The sequence below is a fragment of the Emydura macquarii genome, unplaced genomic scaffold (assembly GCF_026122565.2).
Source record: "Emydura macquarii macquarii isolate MOO-44397 ecotype Brisbane River unplaced genomic scaffold, CSIRO-AGI_Emac_v2 contig_1386, whole genome shotgun sequence".
NCBI classification, from domain to species: domain Eukaryota; kingdom Metazoa; phylum Chordata; order Testudines; family Chelidae; genus Emydura; species Emydura macquarii.
In genome coordinates this window covers 1,490,182-1,514,226 of record NW_027131523.1, presented here as the reverse complement: position 1 = coordinate 1,514,226, position 24,045 = coordinate 1,490,182, and the positions used below count along the sequence as shown (strand labels likewise).

General features: G+C 64.1%; 1 protein-coding gene across 3 annotated transcripts; it reads right to left on the bottom strand.

The window, feature by feature from the left end:
* Positions 1-766: 766 nt before the first annotated feature.
* Positions 767-23,567, bottom strand: UBA1 (ubiquitin like modifier activating enzyme 1). 3 transcript variants are annotated; one of them, XM_067552124.1, is made up of 27 exons: positions 19,302-19,332; positions 18,124-18,245; positions 13,172-13,288; positions 12,687-12,745; positions 12,217-12,385; positions 11,839-11,973; positions 11,217-11,323; positions 10,916-11,006; positions 10,572-10,704; positions 10,168-10,265; positions 9,442-9,588; positions 8,867-9,043; positions 8,433-8,540; positions 8,168-8,248; positions 5,788-5,943; positions 5,415-5,580; positions 4,986-5,182; positions 4,692-4,756; positions 4,346-4,541; positions 4,111-4,185; positions 3,801-3,990; positions 3,519-3,607; positions 3,157-3,249; positions 2,855-3,046; positions 2,359-2,460; positions 1,914-2,014; positions 767-1,719 (listed from the first exon to the last, which is right to left on the bottom strand). In XM_067552124.1, exons 3-27 carry the CDS (start codon positions 13,286-13,288, stop codon positions 1,584-1,586), a joined length of 3,180 nt encoding a protein of 1,059 aa, XP_067408225.1. In that variant the 5' UTR covers positions 18,124-18,245; positions 19,302-19,332; the 3' UTR covers positions 767-1,583. The 3 variants fall into 3 exon arrangements, with proteins under 3 accessions (XP_067408225.1, XP_067408226.1, XP_067408224.1); XM_067552125.1 differs by lacking the exons at positions 18,124-18,245; positions 19,302-19,332 and adding an exon at positions 23,549-23,567; XM_067552123.1 differs by lacking the exon at positions 18,124-18,245 and having other exon boundaries at positions 19,302-19,356.
* Positions 23,568-24,045: the final 478 nt, after the last annotated feature.

Genomic DNA, 24,045 nt, shown 5'->3' with positions numbered 1-24,045 from the left:
GGGTCCGGGGCTGGGTCAGCACAGGGAGGAGGCGGAGGGGAGGGGCACTCCAAGCCCTGCCCTAGGGCCAGGCTGAATCAGGGCCACCACAGCCACAGGTGGGCTCCAGCGCCTACGCGCAGGCCTAGGGTCCAGCACTGCAGACAGGAGGGGAGCCAGCACCCCCCATTCCCCCATCACTCCCAGCACAGAGATTCCAAGGGCACCCCGCCCCCGTGGGTCACTGCAGGCTGGTGGGGGGACTAAGGTTAACTGAGGGGTTGTGCTCCCCCCGCCCACCTTCTCCCACTGCGCAGGCCCATGGAGCCAGGGCCCAGGAGCTGGGGAACTCCCTGCCACCTGATTTCTCCCAGGCAGAGCAGAAGGAACAGAACAGGACAGAGGAAAAGGGCAGGACAGAGGGATGGAGATAGAGGGTGGCCTGAGCTCAGAGCATCTCACTCCAGCAGCAGGATGATGCTGAGAGAGCCGGGGGCAGATGTGGCCTCAGGCAGGACAAAGGAGGGCTCAGGGGGCACGGCCTGAGAAGGCTGACAGGCTGCTGTGGCGGCTGGAAGAGCCCAACACGGCTTAGGCTGCAGTGAGGGAACAAACAGCCCCAGACAGCCCCTGGATCCATCATCCACTCCGCTCCCCGCCCCGGGGAAGAACCCAGGCATCCTAGCTCCCAGCTCCCCTGCACTACAGCCATTTGAAAAAGCCCCTGCATGAGACAGGGGAGTAGCAGGCTCAGGCACCCTTGGTTCTTCCTCAGCTGTGGGAGGGGAGCAGGGGAACCAGGACACCTGGGTTCCAGCCCCAGGTCTATCATCAGCTCCTCAGGGCAGAGGCTGCCCTCCTTACAGTGATGCCCCCCGGGGGATCACAGCTGGGACCCAGGCTCTCTCCACAGGGGGAAAGGCCCAGGGGCTAAGGAGGACCCAGCCCTGCCCCCCTCCCTTGGGACCATCAGGCTCCCACTAAGCCCCAGGGACCGGGCTTCTCCCGTTGGCGCAGTTTCTGGCGCCTGGAGCAGGTAGAGCATAGAACGCCATGGGGCCGGATCAGGCCCAAAAATCCCCCCCCCCATGCTGGCGCATCCCCCAATGACCAAGCCTGGGGGCACCGGCAGCTTTTGCAAACGTCTATTTATTCAGTAATTCTTCTCACCAATTCTGCACTAACCCCCCCCCTCCTTTTCCCCCCAGCGGCCCAGCAAGCAGAAGACGTCCTCTCCAAGGGAGGGCTTCCCCCACTGCCGTCCCCACCCCCAACACAGAACCGGCCGTGGGGCGAGAGACACCCCATCCCCCATCCGTGAGTGAGTGAGTGCGCGCGTGCGGGGGAGGGGGTGCGGGCGCGGGGGAGGGGGTGCGGGGGCGGAGTCAAGACAACACGACTAACAGTACGGGGGGATTAAAGCGCCTCAAGAACATGAACGGAATCACGGGGGGGGAGGGGAAGGCTCCCCCGACCTCAGACCAATTCTTGGGGGGGAGCCCCCTTAGTCCATGTTCTGCATCGCTTTAACCGTGGGGGCGGGGCGGGTAGAGGCCCCGCCCAGCGAGCCAAGGGGCGGGGCGGGACGCGGGCGAGCCCCGCCCCTAGCGGATGGTGTAGCGGACGTAGGGCACCTCGGTGTCGCACTCCTGGTCATCGTTGCAGCACAGCTCGAAGACCAGGGCCTTGACGTGGCGCCCGATCTTCTTCTTGGACACCTTGCTCACGATCTCCGTCATCCTGGGGGCGGGGCAGGGTCAGGGCGGAGCCGGCGGGGAGCCCCGCCCCCACCCTCCCAGATCCAGAGCCGCCGCCCCCCCCAGCAAGGAACCCTCCCAGACCCGGAGTCATTAGGGAGAGCCCTCAGAGCAGGCAAACCCCACCCCCACCCAGGGAGGGGACCCCCCCCCCAGGCGGGCCCGCTGGCTACGTACGGCTGGTCGTGGCGCTCACGCAGCTTGGCAGCCGGCATGAAGAAGGAATAGAGCATGGAAATGCCCTGTGAGAGCATGGTGATCTCCAGCCGGTGCTCCGTCTGCGGGGGGACGGGACAGGGGGTCAGACACCCCCATCTCCCCCCACGCCCACTGTCAGCCCCCCGCCCCCGCCACGGTGATCTCCAGCCGGTGCTCCGTCTGCGGGGGGACGGGACAGGGGGTCAGACACCCCCATCTCCCCCCACCCCCACTGTCAGCCCCCCGCCATGGTGATCTCCAGCCGGTGCTCCGTCTGCGTGGGGACGGGACAGGGGGTCAGACAGTCTCCCCCCACGCCCACAGACTCCAGCCGGTGCTCCGGCTGTGTGGGGGAATCAGACAGTGCCCACAGACCGCCCCCACCCCACTCAGCCCTCCCCTACAGACACCCCCCACATTTCACCTTGAAGTAGGTCAGGAACTGGCGCAGCGTCATCTCCTCCCCGCTGGGCTGCACCCCCTGCACCTCGAACCGGTCCCACAGTGTCCACTCAATGTCATAGTACTGAGGGGGGGGGAATAGGTCAGGAGCCCTGGTTGGGTGAACCCCCAAACCAGCCCGCCCAGCCCCTACCATATCAACTCGGCATCATACAGGGGGGCAAGGACAGCCAGCGGGGAACCCTCCCCGACACCACTGCAGTGGGGCACTGGTGCAGCAAGAGGTACATCAGGGGAAACTCCCCCAGAGCCATGTTACTGGGGGAGGCAGGGGATACATGGGGTGGATCAGGGGCTCCCCAAACCCACCTTGTTGTGGAGGGCAGAGGAAACAGGCAGGGTTCGGCGGGGGGGGGGGGGGGGGGGGGGGGGGGGGCAGAGAAGCAGAGCTGGGGCCTGGGGGCAGAGAGGAGGGGGGACAGGCCCCAGGGGAGGGGCAGAGCCCCGGAGGGACCCACCTTGTTGCGGGGGCAGGCAATGGGCTCGGAGAAGCCGAAGAAGGGCAGCGCCAGGTTGAGGAAGCCGTTCTTGTAGGACTCCAGCCGCTTGTGGCCCTGCACGATCTTGTACAGCTCCAGACACACCAGCCCCACCACAGCAGCTGTTGTCGTGGCAATGGCCGGGATGATCTTCCCGGCGATCAGCTTGCTCTGGGGGTGGGGGCAGACACATCAGTGTTGCGTGTGGGGGAGACAGAGCACCGCCCTAGTGCCCCTGGGCCGCCTGCACTGAGCCCCGGCCACCAGAGGACGCTGCCTACCTTGTGCCGGTCAGCGGGCGGGATGTCATAGTTCTCAGCCCGCAGGTTTGATGCCGCCACGATGAAATCCATGTGGAAATTAGTGTCGTCATCCTGAAACAGAGGGTCAGAGCGAGATGCAGCCACCTCTGGGGTGGGGCAGCCGGGGAACTGCCGCACACAGCACCGCACAGGGAGGGCTCACCCGGCGCGGAGATGTAGCCAGAAAGCAGATGTCGAGTAACACAGTGTGGGGCCAGCTCAATGGTGCTGCTGTGACCGTCCGCCCGGTCCGTGCCCCCGCCTCTCGCTCCCAGGGCCCAGCCTGCCCCCTCTGCCCCCAGCCCCCCGCAGTGCTCGCTCCCAGGCCCGGCCCGACTCACCTTCTCGAAGTCGATGGGGTACATGCGGAAGCCCTGCAGGCCCTCGGGGCTCGGTAGGCTGGATTTCAGCTCCTCCAGCCGGCTGTCATCTGGGGGCAGAGCAGAGCCCGTGAATGCCAGGAAGGGAAACCCGGAACCAGAAGGGCCCTGGGCTTCGTGCCAGTGGCCGACCTTGGTGCTGCCGGGAAATGGCAGCGGGACGTGTCCTCCCCCACCCCTCCACCCAGGGACACAGTGCCCCAGGGTATGGCAGGACAGCCCCCACCCCCGGGCGGCCCGTACCGACAGAGGCGTTGGCGTTCTGCAGCTCCTGGTCAGAGATGTGGATCCGCACCCCGGACTTGGGCGTGAACTCGGGCACCTGCACCTGGCGCAGCAGCTCAGCCACGGCGCCCGCATCCCGCGTGCCCGCGATGCCGTAGGTCTGGGCAAAGAGATTCGCTGCCGCCACGATGTAATCCATGTGCAGGGACTGTGGGGGGAAGAGGGTGTTAACCCTGACCCCTAATGATGATCCACCCACCCTGTGACCCAAGTGCAAGGGCTGGGCGTTAACCCTGACCCCTAATGACACCTATCCCCCCTTACTCACGTTGCTGTCGTCGAAGGTGAGGGCGTGGGGGCATCTCTTGGGCCCGGACCAGAATAAGGTGCCGGAGTTGGTTTTCTGCAATACACGAGGGAGGCGGGGTCAGGCCCGGGGCACGCTGGGCAGGCCGTGCGGAGGCGAGCCCTGTACTGCAGCACCTCCGCCGGGTGCCGGCTCCGGGGGAGTGAGGGGGGAGGCCGGCAGCAGCGGGCGGGCCGGGGGCGGGGGGGGGGCTCACCTGGTTGGGCGGGAAGTTGTGCAGCAGCTGGCGGATGTTGTTGCTGTACTGGCAGTGCCAGTGGCGGCAGGCCCAGCCCACGCAGTCGGCCCAGCTCCGGGGCCGCTCGCTCACCAGGCTCTTGTTGACGGCCTCCAGCACCTCCAGGGGCTGCGTGCCTGGCAGCTTGAGCGTGCGCTCCATGAACTTGGGGTCTCTGGAGGAACACACACGGCTCAGAGGAGGCAGCCCCCTGACCCACCTGTCACGGGGCAGAGGGCGCCTCCACACCGGAGCCCGCCCGCAGGGGCCCAGCCACAGCGCAGCGGTCAGCACGCCCCTCCCCGGCCAGCGCCCCGCCACTCACGAGATGTACTGGTTGACGTTCTCCGCAGGCTGCTTGAAGAGGCCTTCGAACTCGTCGCGGGCCCACTGCGGGGACAGAGCAGAGTCACAGGGGGCGGGGAGGAGGGAGCCCCCCAGCTCGAAGGCCCTTTGAGGAAGACTCATCCCCCGAGCAGGAGAGAGAACCCAGGAGTCCAGGCTCCCCACCCCCCCCGCTCTAACCACTAGAGTCCCCTCCCCTCCCAGAGCCACGGTAGAACCCAGGCGTCCTGGCTCCCAGCCCTGCGGGGAGGGGACCCAGCATCCGGACGCTCACCTGCAGTGTGTGTTCGATGGCGTTGGGGAAGTTCTTGAGGGTGCAGATGGGGATGGATTTCTCGGGTGGGTCCTGGCTGGAGCTGTACGACTCTGTCAGGAAGGGGATCACCACCTGCACGTTGCCCTTGGTGCCCAGCGTCCCTGACTCCAGCAGGGGCTTGCGGTAATAGACGCACCGGCGGTCCATGTACATCCCTGGTGGACGGGTGCACAGGGTTAGCGCCAACATGATGGGGTGGGAGGCCCCAGGACCACAGAGACGGAGGCCGGGACAGCTTGCCCACCCCTGAGATGCAGCCACCTCTGGGGCAAGGCACCTGGGGAACAGCCACATACAACACTGCACGAGGACGGCTCACATGGGGCTGAGATGCAGCCACCTCTGGGGTGGAAGGCTGGGGAATGGCCCTGCCCGTGAAGCACTCACTGGCATCCACGTTGTCCAGCGCATTGGCCACGCCGTCCAGGCTCTCGAAGAAGTCGTCGTCGTAGACGCGCTCCGTGTCAGGCCCCACACGGTCCTGGTGGCTCGTGATGTGGATGTTGGGGTTCATCTGTCGCACTGCGGCCGCTGCGGTGTCAGACTTCATTTTCTGGGAGGGGGAAGGGGCAGGGACTTGGTGTTACTAGCCTGAGTTATGAACAAAACCCAGGAGTCCTGGCTCCCAGGCCCCCCAGCTCTAACCCCTAGACCCCGCTCCCCTTCCAGAGCTGGGGAGAGAACCCAGGAGTCCTGGCTCGCAGCCACCTTCCCGTGACACACTGCCTCTCCAACCCCTCCCCCATGACCCCCAGCGCACCGTGACATCCCAGGGCCGGAAGAGGAACTGGCGGTTGAGGTTGGATTTCTCAATTGTGTCCATGTCGGTCACCGTCACCTCCCCGCCGTCCCCGCACGCCAACCCCAGCAGCGCGAAGTTCTTCAGCAGCTCGCAGCCGATGGCACCAGCGCCCACCTGGGGAGGGGAGACACGGAGGTGAGAGGGGGCATGCAGGGGCCAAGGCAGGGGAGAGCCGCCCCACACCGGAGATGTCGTGGTTGCGCCCAGATCGCGTCATGCCGGAGACAGACGGGGGGAACCCGAGCTTAGCGACCTGCTGCTCCAGCCTGGGCAGGGTGAGAACCAATGGAGAAGCAACTGCTGTTCATTCTGGCGTCTGCAGGTAGGTGTTTTCTGTACATCAAAAGCAGGAAGCCTGGGGGGGCCTGGCCAACCCGGGGCTAACGGAGACCCAAGGAAGACACGGCCCTGGCAGAAAAGCTCCATGAATTCTCTGCTGCCATCTTCACTGCAGAGATGCGGGGGAGAATGATCAGACACAGATGAACATGATTCGTAGGGGAACTGCGAATGTGGCTTTTGCAAAGGGAAATCACGCCTCACCGATCTACTGGAATTCTCGGAGGTGGCAAGAAAAACGTGGACAAGGATGATCCAGTGTACCTGGACTTTCAGAAAACCTCTGACCAGGTCCCTCACCAAAGGCTCTGATGCAAACTAAGCAGCCATGGGATAAGAGGGAAAGTCTCTCATGGATCAGTAACGGGTTAAAAGACAGGAAACAAAGTGTGGGAATCAATGGTTGGTTTTCGCCATGGAGAGAAAAAGCAGAGTCCCCCCTCCCCCCGATCTGTACTGGGACCAGCGCTGTTCAACACATTCATAAATGATCTGGAAACGGGGGTGAACAGGGAGGTGGCAGTTTGCAGACCAAAGCAGACTGTGAAGCGTTACAAAGGGTCTCACTAAACTTGGTGTCTGGGCGACAAAATGGCAGATGAAATTCAGTGTTGATGAGTGCAAAGTAAGGCACGTTGGGCAACGTGATCCCAGCTGGCCACACAAAACGATGGGCTCTAAATAAGCTGTTACCCCTCAAGGAAGATCTTGGCGTCACCGTGGCTAGTTCTCTGAAAACATCCACTCAACACGCAGTGGCAGTCAAAGAAGCTAACAGCATGCTAGGAAGCACTAGGAAAGGGATAGATAATAAGACAGAAAACATCCGAACGGCTCTCTATAAACCCATGGTACGTGCACACCTTGGATAGAAAGGACACCACAGAACTGGAAAAGGTTCAGAGAAGGGCAACAAACATGACCAAGGGCTTGGACTGGCTTCTGCAGGAGGAGAAATGAAAAGCACTGGGATTGTCTGGCTGAGAAAAGAGACGACTAAAGGGGGATATGAGCAAAGGCTATACAAATCACGAGCTATGGAGAGAGTGCGACTGGGGGACTGTTATTTACCCCTCCACATAACACAAGACCCGGGGTCACCCAATGAAATAACAGGCAGCAGGATTAATACAAAGAAGAGGCTGTACTTCTCCACACAGCATCCAGCTAACCTGTGGAACTCACTGCCAGGGGAGGGTGCAAAGGCCAAGAGGGTAAGCGGGATCAAAAAGAACAAGAAGTTCCTGGAGGATAGGCCCAGCAATGGCTATTAGCCAAGGGGCTCGGGGACGCAGCCCACGCGCGGGGTGATGCTGCACCTCTGACGGCCAGAAGCCGGGGGGATCTCTCTGATTGCCCTGTCCTGTGCACTCTCTGTGAGGCTCTGGCACTGGCCACTGGGGGGGACAGGATCTGGGGTGAAGTGGGCCTTTGCCCACCCAGGCGGCTGCCCTTCCAGCACGCTGGGCTAACGCCCGGTGAAGAGGAGCGTGGCCCAGCAATCGACTCGCCAAAACTGCTGCGGTGGAAACTAGGCCTAATTGGTGGACAAAATGAGGAGTCTTTTGCATTTGCAGTGGAGGCAGCTGGAAGCACGGCTGCAAACGACCCGAGGTCGGCATGTGGCTCCGTGGGCCAGGTCCTGTTCCGTCCCATCCCCCCACAGCGAGCATTGGCCCCAGAGCCACCAGCTGGGTTTCCCTCGCTGTGTGTCTGCCTCGAAGGAGCCAAGATCAGACTCCAGCAGCCCCGGCCCAGCTGCGGCTTGTCCCACCCCCGGGGTGGCCATCGCCCCTTTGAGCCCCTTGAACCGGCACTAGACAAGGGGGTCTCCAACTCCCAGGAACCCGGGATGTCGTTGCACTAAAACCCGCCCCGATCACCGCACAGCTCCGGGGCCCGGACGCTCTCCCTCCGGCTCCTGTCGGCAGGGGTTTGCTGTGGGGCCGAGGGACCCCTCTGAGCCCGTGGAGAGCAGCAGGATCCCAGCCGCGCTCACCAGGAAATATTTCTGCTGCCCCAGCTTGGCCTGCATGTCGGCCCCGAAGACGGCGATCTGCCCGTCGTAGCGGCTGTTTCTCTGGGAGGGGAGGGAGGGAGGGAGAGAAGAGAGTCACCCCAGCTCTGCCAGTGCGCCCCAATCCTGACCAGCTGTCCCCTACTACACCAGCCCTAAGTTCCCCCTCTCCCCCCCCTCCACCAGCTCTGCCGGTGCCCCTCACTCCCGCCCCACAGCCCCCCACTACCCCAGCTCAGGCACTCACCGGGCTGCACTGCTCCTCCGTCAGCGCCTCCTTGCTGTCCTCGGGCAGACACTCCAGCGCGTCAAAGTACAGCCACTGTGTGATGGGCATGAACTTCCCGGAGCAGGCCTGGGGCAGAGCGGGACCATCAGCCCACACACCGCAGCCCCCAGATGCAGCTCCCCGGGCCCCAGAGGGATGCAGACCCCCAGCAACGCTCAATGGGGGGGGTCAAGCCCCCCAACTCAGGAGCCTCAGAGCTCTGAGGAAAAGGGAGGGGGAGGAACCCACCCTCAGTGAGATTTCCAGCCCCGCTCCCTGCTCTCACCGCTAGCCCCCACTTCCTTCCTAGAACCAAGGAGAGAACTCAGGAGTCCCGGCTCCCAGTCCGTGCGCCCCAACCCCACCAGACCCACTGCCTTTCCGGGGACGGGACCCAGGCATCCTGGCACTACCTTCATGACCTCCTGGGCGGCCAGCCCACCGATGAAGGCGTTGACGGGGGCCAGGTCCCCGGCGGCCTGGTACGCCAGCTCCTTGATCAGCCCCTCGCTCAGCTCCTCCAGCTTCAGCGCCGGGGCGGCCCGCTCGTTCAGCGCCTGGGTCAGCGCCAGCACCTCGGCCGCGTCCGCCTGCCAGGGAGAGGGGTCACACAGCGGCCCACAGGGCAGGGGCCGCGCCCAGACAGGCCGGGGACACAGCGGGGGGGAGATGACGCTGTGCCCCACACAGGCCAGGCACGTGACACAGACGGGGGGTGAATCAGCTCACTGGGGGTGGGTCTCACAGCACCCCACAGGGCAGGGGCCGCACCCCACACAGGCCAGGCACGTGACACAGCCGAGGGGCAAGGGTCATACTGCGCCGGGGCTGTGTCCCAAACAGGCCAGGGATGCTGTCCCAGCTCAGGGGCAAGTCGGGGGGGACAACAGACACGCAGCACCCAGGGGTCAGGACACCAGCTCCATAGGGGGGCAGGCCCCCCTTGCCCATCCCTACCCCTCAGCTGGGCACAGGGGCAGGGCCCTACCTCACTGCGGGGCCGGGGCAGGCGGCGATGCCGGCGCTGGAAGTCGTGCAGGGCCTGGAAGGCCAGGTGCAGCTGGGCCGGGCGTTCAAACTTCCCGAAGTCGGTCATCACAAAGTCGGGCTCGGCCAGCGCCACACGCAGGGGCTTCTGCAGGGAGACAGGAGGGGTGAGAGGCAGCTGGCATGACCCATCCATCCTCCCACCCGCTCCAGTCTGACCTCCAATGCATGCCCTGCCCGACAGGGGTCATGGCCCGGCTCACATACCGAGAGCCTGAGCGGGCAGAGAGTTTGTGACCAGACCGAGAACTGCCCCATGTGACACCGAACGATGTTCACTCTGAACCCTACTGATGGTGCGGCTAGCGGCTCAGCAGTGCCAGAGAGCAGGGAATGCTCCCCCACTTCCCTACAATTCCAGTCACTACAGCCCCCACCCTGCTGGTGCAGAGCCGGTGCCCACACCCCCAGGGCAGAAAGGACCCTACTATCACCCCCTCTGCCTTCGCCCTGTGGACACCGGCCCCGATGCTGAGCTGCCACTCACCCCCAGCTGGAGGCACCAAGTGAGGAAGGAGCAGGGAAAGCAGCCGTTCCACTTCAGGACCCCCAGCAGGGAGGTCAAGGCCCCCCCAAATCTGGGGGGAGAGCCAGTGCCTGGGGCCTCTCCCACAGCCCCTCCCCACCGGCCACACCTGGCCCAGGGGCGCGGGCGCCCCCCACTTACAAAGCTGATCTTCCTGGGCATCTTGACCTGGGAGACAATGCCCCCGCGCACGTACTCGGAGAAGCTGCTGGTGTCGCCGATGCTGAAGGTGTAGGGCCCTGTGGGGGAGGAGAGGTCAGCTATGTGGGGTGCACGGGGCAAGGACACGCCCCTGCTGAGCCCCCCACCCCATTCCTCGCAACACGGTGCCCCCCAGCACCTGGCACCGCCTGCCTAGCCCCCCGCCCAGCTCCCTGTGCCAGGCGCCCCCCAGCACACAGCCTTGTCTGCCAGGGGAGAGTCTCCCTGCCCAGTCACCATCCCCTCCTCCCCCCCCACGCACCCAGTCTTGTCTGCCAGGGCGGAGTGCCCCCCGCCCAGCCCCCCACCCGCAGCATGGGCCCCAGGGGTGCCCAGCATCTCACCCAGCACTTTGATCTCCATGGGGGGGCAGTGGTTGAGTTCTTCCATGCCCTCCACCTCAGTGAAGGAGACGAAATCCCCGCTCTCAAAGCCGTGCCGAGCCTCGTCCAGGCAGGTCACCTCCCCCGGGCAGCCCTGCGGGGGGTAGAGGGGTGAGCCCCGACCACGCCAGGAACAGAACCCAGGAGTCCTGGCTCCCCACCCCCACTACTAGACCCCCCCTCCCAGAGCTGAGGAGAGAACCCAGGCATCCGGGCTCCCAGCCCCACCCCTCTGCTCTAACCACTAGACCCTGACACCCCTCCCCCGAGCTGGGGAGAGAACCCAGGCGTCCGGCTGGCGTTACCTTGGTGATCATGGAGATCATGGCGCTGAGCGGCTGCTCCCCGTTGGTGTCTGTCACCACCATCTCGTCCCCGAAGTCACAGAAGAGCTGGCTGTGGGGAGAGGGGTGAGCGGGGGAGACACAACTGCCCCTCCCCCCCCGGGCTCCAGCCCCCTCCCTCGAGAGCCCCCCAGCCCATCCCCACTGACCAGTCCCCACGCCCCTCCCAGCTCCCTGCAGGGGGCGCTCCCCCCACCCCAACCGCCGGGGTAGGAGGTGAGAACGGGGGCGGGGGCTGCAGGACGCCCAGCCCGGCACTCACCCGAAGAGCCCCCTGGTGTCAGCTACCACCAGCTTGATGCCTTTGCTGTGGCAGAGCTCCCCGACCCGCAGCTGCTCCTCCAGCGGTGAGTTGGTGAGAACCACGACCTGCCGCACACGGAGCCCGTCAGCGCCGGCCCGGCCCCCAGCCCTGGCCTGTGCCCAGCGGCACCAAGCCACCTGGCACCCCCCCCCACCTCTCCTGCCTCCCAGTCTGAACCCCCCCATCCCATCCACCCCCAGCACCTGCCACCAGAGCCCCCTCCCCACACCCACCCAAGGCCCGCCCACAGACTGTATCTCCCGTCTTCCAGCCCGCACCCCCTGGCCCCACTCCCCAGTGGCCTGTCCCCCAATCCCTCCTCCCTGCACAGGCAGGGCCTGGCCAGAGTGCCCAGGGTGACCCACAGACCACCCTCCAAGCGCTGGGGTCTCCAACCCAACGGGGGGGGGGGGGGGGGGGGGAGGGGACGAAAGACTGAGACATGGAAATGAGAGTCCAGCATAGCTGGGGCTAGAACCCAGGAATCCTGGCTCCCAGCCCCCCGCTCTAACCACTAGCCCCCACTGCCCTCCCAGAGCCGAGGAGAGAACCCAGGCGTCCGGGCTCCCCTGCAGGGTACCTGGAACGCGCTCAGGAAGTCCTCGGTGAGGGCCCCGGTGTGGGCGCTGACAGGTACGTAGGAGTTGAGCTCAGCCAGGCGCGGCTGGGAGACCTCGGCCCGGTTCCTGCCCACGTCATCCTCCCGCAGGTAGAACTAGGGGGCAACGCGGGGAGGTGAGTGGGGGGGGGGCACGGTGCCCGGAGGTGAAGCGATTAGGGAAGTGGAGTGAGAGCTCAGAGAAGGGTGGGGCGGGACCAATGAGGGAGGGGATGGGGGGACAGGACACAGACCAGCGTGGGGGAGGAGAGAGGGGGCCCAGACAGATGGGGGGGAGGGCACACACACAGATAGTCGGGGGGAAGGGGGAGCCGGGAGGGGAGCGGGCCGGGCACCTACCTGGGAGGCCAGGTCTGCCCACCGGGCAGGCTCAGGGTCGTGCACAGTGACAGACTTGACGCCGCCCAGGACGATGTTCTTGGCGATCTCCACGCCCAGGCCCCGCAGGCCCGACACCAGGACGTTGGCGTTCTGCAGGCGCTTCATGGCCTCGTGGCCCAGCACGTACCTGCGGGAGGGCACAGTCACGCCGGGCACAGCACGGCAGGGGGGCACCGCCCAGCCAGCCTGCACCCAGGGCCCCCGGATCGATCCCCATCTCCGCCACAGACATCACTGCGTCCTGGGCCTCGGTTTCCCCAGATGGGGGAAACAACCTTTGCTCCAGGGCGGTTTTGACTAGGCAGACGCCCGGCCTGACAGGGCCAAGGTGGACAGACAGGCCCCCAGGCGCCCTCCGGGAAAAGCCAATCCGGACAGGCGTCTCCAGGCTGGGGTCCCTGTCTTCCCCCCTCCCCACAAGTACTTACAGCTGCCTGGAGTACAGGCCCTCGTCAATGTCGGCATCACTCCCATTCTTAGCCATGCCCTGTGAGCAGAGGGGTCAGAGGTCAGCAGGGCTGGGAGGGGGATGACACACACAATGGGACGACAGGTCAGGGGAGCCCAATGGGGAGCTCGCCGTAGCTGGGGCACAGCCCCCTACCTCTGACGCTCGCTGCCGGGGCAGGCTGGTATCAGGGGGGGGATGGAGGATACCCCGTGGGGCTGATCTGGGGGGAGAAGGGTTCATTGCTCCCATCAAGAGCAGGGGGAGGATGTGGGGGCCCCACAAGGGGCAGGCCTCTATGGGGCGGGACAGGCAGAGATCGGTTCCAAGACCAACTCCGGCGGGACCTCCCCCACTGAGACCCGCAGAGTTAGCAGCCCCTCGGAAACCCACCAGTCACTTAGGGAGGAGGGCAGCAAAGAGAGGGGCACCAGCCCCCCCCGCGGGGATGCCCCACAGACTCACGTTGGCGGGCGCCGTGCGCGGGTCGCTCGGTACAGAGTTGCCAGAGGAGCAGTTCGAACCCGTCTTCGGCTCAGATCCAGACACGCGGCGCTTCTTGGACAACGGCGAGCTGGACATCTGGGCAGGGAGGGAAAGGGGGAGGTCAGAACCCCAACTGAGATGTGGGGGGGACGGCCCACAGCCCCCCCAACACCCACACCCTGGGAGAGAGATCTGAGCAGAGCCAACACACGGTGGAAGTTGCCTGGAGGGGGTGATCTCCCCTCAGCAGACAGGCGGGGCAGCGCAGTGGGGCAGGGGCGCTCTCCCCGGCAGTCAGGGTCGGGTGCTGGGGGGCACCAAGCAGCCCAGAGGTGGCTGCAGAGGCACAGGCCGGCCCGGGCCAGGCGTGCCCCAGTGACTCAGCTGGGACGGTGACTCATTTCCCAGCCAGGGCAACACTGCCCCCCCCCAGCCCTGCCCTGTCCCAGATGGACCAAGAACTCAGCACCCCCGGGAAGGGGGGAGGGAAACCGCTGATCGGGGGGAGGGAGGGGGGGTCCTCACACTGCCCACGGCCCCTCCCAGAGCCAGGGAGAGCCCCACATGTCCTGGCTCCCAGCCCCCTCTCCCCAGTCTAAGCAATGCAAGGTGCATCCCCTTCCTACACCGTCTTGGCACTGCCCAGCTGGTAGGCACCCTCCGTGGGGGCAGAGACAGCTGCAGAGGGAATGGGGGGGGGGGGATTCGAGTGGCACTTCCCGCCCCCTCGTCTAGCAGACGCCACCCCCGGGCTTCATGAATGAGCTTGGCCCAGCACGGTGCCAGCCCTCCCAGGCAGCCAGCCAACGGTGACACTGCAAATCAGCGAAAGACCGTCTCATCCGCCGGCCTGAACCATCCCGCTGCCACCTCTGGGCTGGGGTCTCACAGCTGCAAAGCACAATCGCCTGGGACAGGACGGGAAGGAGAATCCAGCATGAGGGTGCACGGGAGTGGAGAGCGGGGGGGGGGGGTGTTGAGGAGCTGAAATCGGCCCTTCAATTTCCCATTTCAAAGCGGAAGCTGGACTCGCAGGAGCCTTAAGACAACAACGCTGACAACGCCAAACCAGAGCATCCCCCGAACGCAGGCCACCACTTCCTCCCCCAGCTGGCAGCTCCCCATAGCTCTCCTGTCACGATCCGACTGCGCTCCAGCCTTGCATCTCCCCACGGCGCCGGGGGACACTGCCCCTGCCCCACAGAGACGCCAGCTGGCATTTGAAAACCCTTCCCTCCCAGATCCAGCGCTTCCAGGCCGCATGCCTCAGCCACCACCTGCCCTGTTCCCACGCCTCACGGCTCAACAGCTGGCGGGACACGGGGGCTAAGGTGACAGAGTTACTCAAGTTGCCAGGCCAGAAGGGACCGTTGTCAGCACCTTGTCTGTCCAAGAGGTCAGAGAACGGCCCCACAACCATTCCTAGAGCCGAGTGTCTTGACTGCAGACAGCCCGTGATGGAGAATCCCCCGCACCCCATGGGAAATTGTTCCAATGGTTAATTACTAAACTCAATTTGTCCAGCTTCAAATTCCAGCCACTGGATTTGATTCGACCTTCCTCCACCGGCTGATGAGCCCGTTATTAAATATCTGGGCCCCCATCGGTGCGTCCAGCCAGGGATCGAGTCCCCCCTTCACTTTCCCTCTGCTCAGCTAAGCAGCTGGAATTGCTCGAGTCTCTCTCTCGAGCCGGTTTCTAACCCTTTAATCGTCCTCGTGGCTCTTCTCTGACCCCTCCCCAATTGATCAACGTCCTTCTTGAAACATGGCCACCGGAGCGGGACGCAGGATCCCAGCAGCCGTCACACCCAGGCCAAATCCAGAGGGAAAAAACTCACGTCTCAGCTCCTGCCCCAGATTCCCTGCTTGCACACCCCAGGATCGCATTAGCCCTTTCAGCCACAGCATCCCACGGAGAGCTCACGTTCAGCTGATACTCCATCACGACCCCAAACCTCTCTCAGCTGGCTGGCTGGGGAATGGCTCTACCACCCCCTCCCCCAAATCACCACCAATGGCGGAGCTAACCCTGCCATGCCCCCCCGGCCCCAGGAGGTTTTTCCAGGCCTCCCCTGCCAATTTCACGCCACACTGAAGGCCAGAGTTCTTTGAAAATCATTACCAGGCGGCCGGCTTAAAGGGCCCAAGCCCAGCATGTAGAACCATGGAAATTCCAGGCAGACTAAGGTAACATCCCACCAGCCCAAGCACCCGGGGCGGAACGGCTCAGAGATCCCACAGGCCCCACGGCGAGAGCAACGAGGATGCACCTGCGACACCAACTGCTCAGTGTGACTGCCTGAGGAGTGAGCCCCGCCTAGTCAGAGCAGTGGTACCCCTGGCGTGGACACCTTTATTCCAGGATAATCCCGGCTTTCTCCACTTTAAATTTAAGCCCCTTCCCAAGCGGCATAAACTACACCTGGAATACAGGGTTTAAATTCACACCTTCACTTGTACCCATACAGCATTCCTATGTAGACAGGAGACAGCTCACCACTACAGCACGAGGGGTTGCCCTGCCCTGCCCCAGAGCCAGCTGTGTTTGGGTGCTCATCCAGAGTTCCCTACACAGCATTGCTCTGCAGCTGGTGCATTCCACCCCAGAAGGGGCTGCATTTTAGGGCCTGCTGGAAATGATCTCCCTACAGGCTCATCTGGAATTATTCTGCAATAGCTACTCGAAGGAGAATTCAGCTAAAACAGGAACCAGGGCATATGCTGCCCTTTAAATTGACACCCTACCTTAATCTGAATTAACTTCTAAAGTCCAGGCAAGTCCTACAGCGGCGTTCTCCCTGCTGTGGGGAGCCCTGGCACAGAGGGAAGGAGGATGGACAGAGCTCCCCGTCACAGGTTCCCAGAGTCTCCGCTTGCATTTTGAAAAAGACAGTCACTAGCTGGAATGGTGCAGAAAAGCCAGCGTACAGTGACAGCACCGCTGCCTGAGTCGGCAGAGAGCCTGAGCCCAATGCTCCGAGTACGACCAATACAGCGACACCGCCTCAGCCCAGCGCCCTGAGCTGTGCACCCCCATTCGCTCCAGGGGTGATTCATTCCATTTCAACCCCGGTGATTATTTCACTCCTTGATGCATGTGATCGACCCTGAGGGCTGGGAGGATTCCTGGGGGCAGGGCCACGGACAGATTCTGAACTAAGTCAAGCAGCCCACCAGCACCCCACCGGGGGCCCAAATCAGTTTTCTCTTCCTGAAGGGGCTGGCTGCAGGTTGTCCCATAGCTGAAAGACAGCGGAGGGTCTACACAGCAGAGTGAATTCTGACAGACAGGACGCCAGGCTGGACAGAAAACTGCCGATAGTCCTACATCCCTGAGCCACCTGGTAACCAAAACAGAAACAAACAAGCACATCTTCACTGCCCTAGGATTACCCCAAAGGGTTCTGTGTTACCATTCCTTTGTGCTTCAATCCAAAGTGATCCCGATCTAGACAGCCTGCAAAGCCCCCGCCCCCAGACAAAAAGCTAGTGATGGCTGAGACCAAGAGAGAGAAAGGAGACACTTGGCGGAAGGGCGCTCCATCTCGGAGACATCGGGGCCTCTAATGGCAGAGTGGGACCCCAGGGGGCTGGCCCATTGACAGGGTCCTTCCAAGGGACAGTTTCCAGGCTTGGCCGTAGCACTGATCCAGCGGCTGCGTGACAGCAGGACCCCAGAGACAGACGACAGGAATAGCCGGGTGTAACGATCAAACTCTGATGCTTCTGTGGATTGGAAGCAACTGACGCCCTGACAGTAGGGGAGGCTGTATCGTCCACGCAAGCGGCTGGGACGCTGGGCTTGACAGAGCACGCTCCAGGCCTCAGTCCGGGAAAGCCGCACCCTTTGCAAGGTGCCGATAATCCAACACATTTCAGCCACGACCCAGCAACTGCAGCAGGCTCGTTTTCACAAGGCGTGCGCTTCCCCTGTCTGCACTGAAAGGTTGTTTAAGGCCAAAAAAAGCCACCAAGCTTGTCCCCCGCCTCCGTGCTGATCACATCCCATCAGGCCGGATGAAACCGAGCAGACGGGGAAGGGGAGCAGCCTGGCTGCTAGAATGCGAAGTGGATGAATCTGAAGGACAAAAGCCAGCATCTGATGCCCCTCGCCCCACTTCGCTGTGCCGCAGCCCTGAAGACAAGCCTGACTCACAGAGCAAGGTTTTAATCGCCTCCTCCCCGCAGACAATCATCCTCGCTCTGACCCTCCACACCTAGAAATGCCCTCTGGGACAAGGCAGGCTGAGTGGGATCCAAGCCGGCTGCAGAGAAAAGCGCCCAGTCCCCTGCAGGCGCTGGAAGGGCAAGCAGGCAGTGTCTCCACGGCTGGGTTACAGGGCAAACCGCAACTGCGCCAGGCACCGAGCCAAGCAACACTGAGTCGTGCACCGATACCCCCAGGCACGGGAGGGCAGGGAGGAGCGCGGCAGCTGTCACTCAGTCACACCAGGGGCTAGCCCGGCGACAACCAGGACTTCTCTGCCGGGAAGTCAAGGGCTCTTGGCGGAATCTTCCAAAGCCAAGCGGATGAGATGGCAGACGGGGGGGAGGGGAGAAGGGTCTGAATAGCCCCAGCCGGGCAAGGGAGTGGGAGGCCCCATACTGCTAGGCAACGCTGCCACTACCCAGAGTCACGTTTCCCTCCTATAGAAACTGCTGACCCCAGAGAATCTTCCCCTCCCCCACCGCCACCGGCCAAGCGCTGCTGGGAAAGTAGCTGAAATGAACTGGGGCTGGGAGAGGAGTGGGGTCTCATGGTTAGTGCAGGGGGGGCTGGAAGCTAGGACTCCTGGGTTCCATACCCAGCTCTGGGACGCAGGGTTTAGCCAGCAGACCCCAGCCCGGTGTAACAGAGGGAGGAAGCGCCCCCGCTACAGGCCACAGATCCCCTTACTCCAGAAGTCCCCAACCCTGCCCTCTACGCACTGGAACAGCCCAGCTGGGTGCCTTCACTGCCGGGCCAGAGCGCCGAGCAGATCAGTCATTCACCGGATTTTAGCAGCTTAGTTTGGCCCACAGATCCTGGTGCCATGGCCCCTGGCACGGCCCTAGAACGGGGAGGGGAGGAGCTTTACAGATGGAGAAACAAGAGAGAAGCCATAGACACCACTCCCCTCCCAGAGCTGGGCAGAGAACCCAGGAGTCCTGGCCTCCAGCACCGTGGGTCCCACAGGCCGCACGGCCCCCCGGCTCAACAGGGAAAGGCCCCAGGACATGGAGTTACCCTAGGACTCTGCCTCGCCTGCACTCTCTGCCCCACAGTGAACCAGGACCGGGAGCACAGTGCCCTGCAGGCCGTGGAGTAGCCGGCTGGGGAACTGGCGACAGTCCCAGGAGGGCAGCATGAAGCTGCACCCCACAGAGCAGTCTGTACTGCAAGGGGCCCCCTTGCCCCCCGGCAACAAGGCTCCCAGATCTGACCTCCGCCTCAGTGGCCCCCGGGGAGAAAAGGGTCCCGGTCCGATCAAGGAGCTGGGAGAGTTTCCCACGCTGGGGGGGGGGGGGGGGGACCAGGTCAGGCCTGAGGAGGGAAGGGTCCCGGGGCAGGTTTGGGGGACCCTGGTTGGGGGGTGCCACAGACGGGCCCAGGGAGCTGGGGGGGAGAGGGGGGGTCATGGCCTAGGCAGGGCTGGCACCTCCCCTCGAGGGATCAGGCCCCAGGAAAGGTGCGGGGGGGGGGGGGGGGTTCGTCCCCAGCTCGGTGTCTCGGGGGCTTGGGTTCAAGTCCTGCTGCCGGCCCGGCCCATGGGGGGGATCACGGCGCGGGGGTCCGCTCAGACCCCGGAGGGTCAGTCCCAGGGCGGGGGGGGGGGGGGGTCAGCCCGCCACCCCGGCGGCCGGGCCGGTTCGAGGGGGTCGGGGCCGGGTCCCCATGAACCCGGCCCGGGTTGGGGGGTCGGTCCCGGTTCGGGGGACCAGGGCCGGGCCGGGCCATGCGGGCCCGGTTCGGGGCGGGGTTCGGGAGGCGGGAGGGCGGTTTGGGGGGTGGGGGGCCCGGCCCGGGGGGCAGTTCGGGGCCCGGCCCGGCCGGGGGTCGGTCCCGGGTCGGGCGGGGTTGGGGGGCCCGGCCCGGCCCGGCCCGGCCCGGGGCAGGTCCCGGTTACCAATGAAGCTGGCCCGGCCCGGCCCCGCTCGCTCCCCGCTCGGCTCCAGTCACAAGATGGCGGCTGCCGGGCCCGGAACAAAAACCCCCCACTCGCGTCGCACGCACGCCCCGCCCCCCGCCGCCCATTGGCCGCCCGCCCCGCCAGACCCACCCCGCGCCGCCCGCCCATTGGCCGGCCAGGGGAAGGGATCCGCCCCGTGACCCGGGACACGCCCCCCTGCCAGCCGCTGACACCCGGATGTGCGGGGAGAGAAGCCGGCGGCCTCCGAACGGGGAGGTGCCCGGCCCCCTCATGAATAATGCATAACGCTGAGGCCACGCCCCCTGAGCGCTCACACGGGGGGAGGGGCAGACAGGGGGGAAGGCCTGGGGCAGAGCTGAGGGGTGAGAAGGGGCAGGGCCTGGGGCAGAGCTGAGGGGTGAGAAGGGGCAGGGCCTGGGGCAGAGCTGGGGGGTGGGAAGGAGCGGGGCTAGGGAGAGCTAGGGGGTGGAAGCAGGAAAGGGGTGCGTGTGGGGCAGCCTTCACCCCACTGGATAACATCAGAGACATTCATTAAGCTCGGACCCAAAGTGGGGAAGCAAATCCAGAGCATGCCTGCCCCCCCGCCCACACACACACACACACACCCCCCCACACCCCGCAGTGGCACAGCCCCAGCTACCCCTGCGGTGCCCTCAGCGGGGCAGCCTGCCCCATTGCCGGCGGGTCGATCCACCCCCTCCAGCCAGCACGCACCGTACGCGCCCCGGTCCACACTGCAAAGCCAGCCCCGCAGCGGCGAGCGCCGGAGCCCAGCTACACCGAGTGGGGCTGGCGCTGCGGGGCTCACGCAGCAGCGGAGGCCAGCTGGCTCGGGTCCCGGCGCACCGGGTGCGGCTCAGAGCCCCGGGAGGAGCAGCTGCACGGCTACTTTTAGCCCCAAAGCGCGAGGCCCATCAATGGAGCCAGGCTCTGAGGCTCGCAGTGTAGACGTACCGAGACACACCGAGAGGAAGGGGCTTACATGAGCTTGCAGTCAGGGAGAGAACGCAGGAGTCCTGGCTCCCGGGCCGCCTGCTCTGACCCACCTGACCCCGGTTTTATCTCCATGGTGCCGTGAGCTGGGATTTTGGCCCTACGCTCAGCTCGCCAGCACAGCCAGGCAGAGCTGTGCCCCGGGGATTCAGAAACTCCACGCCCCAGCACCCTCCCAGGTCCCAGGGACGTTCCCGGCCCCCATGGGCAGCACCCTGTGGAGCTGGGAGGGACTCGGCACACCGGAAAGGAGGAAAATTGGGGGACACACACCACCCCCGGAGCCTGGCTAGGTCTGCCAGCCCCTGGGCTCGAGGCTACAGATCAGACTAACTGGCTGATGGCCCCACTGCTGCCCTCCAGCAGGGCGGCCCCCCAGTTCAGTTTGCCCCTCGCCCCAACAGGCGGCAAAGTGCGAGCACTATCTGCCAGACAGAAAGGAGAGAAAATAATGGTGAGGGGGGAGATTGTGGGACCTGGGAACGGGGGTGCTGGGGGAAAACTGGGGGACCCAGGTATGGTAAGGAGGTGACAGGGGATAAGCCCTGCTGTGTGTGTGTGTGTGTCTGCTGATTGCCCCCACCCCCCTTGGAAGGGACGCTGTGTGTGAACCCGGAACGGGGTGTTTGTGGTTTAGCTCCCCAGACAGCGCTGGGACAAGAAGAGCTAATGCTAAGAAACCCTTTGGCTGTCTAAACAGGGGTGCAGGGAGTTGTTTTTCCCTCTCCACAGCCCCAGCGGGACCGATCCTGGAGCCCCGCGCCCAGTTCTGGGCTGTGATTGCTGAGGGAGCAAAGTAGAGCCCCAGACTCACTCTGGTCTATCCAGGAGGTCTGCCTGGGTGATTTAGTGACCCCTTCTGCCCTGAAACTCTGTGGATCTATAGTTCCATGTCTGTGCAGCACCTAGCGCAACAGGGCCCGGACAGGTGCACGCATAGGATCAGACCAGGGCCCATGTAGCCCAGTATCCTGGATCAAACCATGGCCAGCTACACAGGAAAGGGGAATTACCAGTAATAATTAGAGTTGCATTTAAACACTGAGGCAGAAGGCCTACCATCGCTCCCAGAATTCATCAGCCTGGATTATAACAACTCCAGATCCTTGGCGGATGGAATGAGTTGCCCCACCTGGTGTGAATCCACCTGAGTCATGGACCCAGGGCCCCTAAGGCCAAAAGGGTCTGTTAGACCATCCGATCTCACCCGTACAACACAGGCTGGAGAATTTCCCCGTTACCCATGGATTAGCTCCTCTGGCCACAGTGATGCTCTGGGAGCTCACGGGGAGTGGCTTAGTCCCACTGGCTAACATCTGCTGTGTTTGAGTCCAACCCATTTCCAGGGCACCGAAGGGTCCCTCATTCTCGTTAGGGGATGGGGCAGAACTGGATGCCTGGGGGTACCTAGAACAATCTCGGGAGCAGACGTCCGGCATGCTCCGACCCCGTGACCACAGCGCCCTCTCAGCAAAGCTCTGGAGTCTGAAAGTTTGGAGTGTGGGCAGCGCCTGGCACGACGGGGCCCTGATCTTGGTAAAGGGGCTTGTGAAGCGCCTGGCCTGACAGGGCTCTGTTTGGGTCAGGGCTCCAGCTGCTGCCCTGTCCCAAACGATCACAAACCTAATCCAAGTTCTGCAGGTGCGATTTCCCAGCAGTCGCTGTATTTTTGGTCCCGTAATCCTGGTTTTAGTCTGACTTTTCCCTAGGTGGATTTTTTTGACACTCAACTAAGTTTTTGCCTGTGGAATTTCCCAGCTCTGGTTTGTTTTTCTTTTCTTGCGTTTCTTGCGTTTAAGAAAGAAACCAATTTGTTGTTTTCATCTAAGGGCCCTTGGCTATTTGTATAGATTGCCCAGAGCAACCCGAGATTTCACCCCGTGACAATCCAACGCGTTCCCCCACATCGGTGTCAAGAAAATCACAACTACACACACAGGGCCCGGCTTGCAGTGCTAACTGGCCTGGCAACCGCACCCAGCCAGGACGCTCAACCCTTCCCACCTCAGCCAGATCAAACCCCATCTGCACGGAGGGAACCTTTCCAAAGGACCATTTTTTTGTGCCCCAAACCCGATCTTTAACCTGTCTCATTTTGGAGCTCAAGCAAGTGGGAGGAGCCAGTGAGAGGGTGGTGGTGGGGGGGTTGGTTTATGAAGAAATTAGACATGTGCGCACACATGCAAATCATCATTCGCCAAATGGAATGAACCCATTTAGCCCCAAACCAGGCCAGCAAAAAGCCAGTGTGGGGAAGGTCCAAGGGAATAACAATCAAGGACTGGCAGGGAAAGGGTTACACAGCCTTCAACCCCAGGGTCCCTCTGGACCCCCCTCCAGCAAGAAAGTCTCCCCGGGCACTGAGGTGGGGAAACTGAGGCACAGAGAAGGGAAGATATTTGCACAAGGACCCGCGGTGTGGGAGAGCAGAGATGCAGGAGTCCCGGCTCCCAGCAGCAGCCCCCCCACCCTGCTCTAATCCACTAGACCCCAAAACCCTCCCGGAGCCAAGGAGAGAACCCAGGAGTCCTGGCTCCCAAGCCCTACACTACACAGAAGCACCCGGCAGGGAGTGGTCAGAGATTTTGGGGGACAACTCCTCCGGGGGGGGGGGGGGGAGGACAAAGGATTCTCTGGACAGAGAGGGGCAGCACAGAACCGGGGGGATCCCAACCACCCCAATAACAAAACATGAGGGTGGCGCAGTGAACCCCCCCCCGCCCCATTCCCCCCCCCACGCACAATGGCTGCGCCTCCCATCCCCCGCTCCCTCCCAACGCTGCCCCCCATCACCCTCCTGCCTCCCAGCCACCCGCTGCTGCTGCCCCCCATTCTGCTCTCCCCACTTGCTGCGAACCCCCAATGTCCTAGCTCAGTCACCCCCCAACCCCCCTTCCTGCCCCCCTCTGCCCCCAGCCCCCCTGCTCCGGCCCCCCTCACATGCCCCAACATCTCCCCCCAAGGGTCCCTTCCCTCCTACGCCCACCCTGGCCGATCCCCCAGGCCCCCACTCTCCACCCCCCCAGCCCCCCCATTTACCCCACAAGGGCAACCCATGCTCCCCGCCCATGCCCCCCACCTCCTCCCGCCCCTCCCCCTTTACCCATGGCCCCCAGCTCCTCGCTCCCACCCCCTCAGAGACCCCCCCCCGGCCCGCCCCTCCCCCTTCTGCTCCCCCGCCCATTCCCCCGGACCCCCCCGCGCCTCCCGCCGCCCCTCCCCCCGCTCACCCCTCTCTCTCTCTCTCTCTCTCTCTCCCCGCGCGCCGCTCCCGCCGCTGACGGACCCGTCGGGCTCGGCCTGAACCACGCCGCGGCCGCGCGGGGGCGCGGGACCGAACCATCCCCGGCTGGGGGGGGGGAGAGTGGTGCCCGCCCCCCTCCAGCATGGCTCCGAGCGCCCCCGCCGGCGGGATGGTCCGGCCCGGCCGCGCGGGGCCTGCTGGGGGCTGTAGTCCGGGAGTGGGGGGGCGGAGCAGAGGGCCGTGGGGGATGGGGGCTCAGAGCGGGACAGACAGCGGGGGCAGGGACAGACGGGGAGGAAGGCCACGGGGACAGACAGACAGAGATAGGGACAGGGGACAGACAGCGGGACGGGGGGCACCAGGGGGACGCTGGGCTACCAGGCTGGATGGGTGCTCGCTGCCCATACCCTTAACTCTGCCCCTTGTGCCCCATGACCCTGTCAGAGGATTGCTGGCGCCTGCTCCCTGCCTCCTGCCACACCC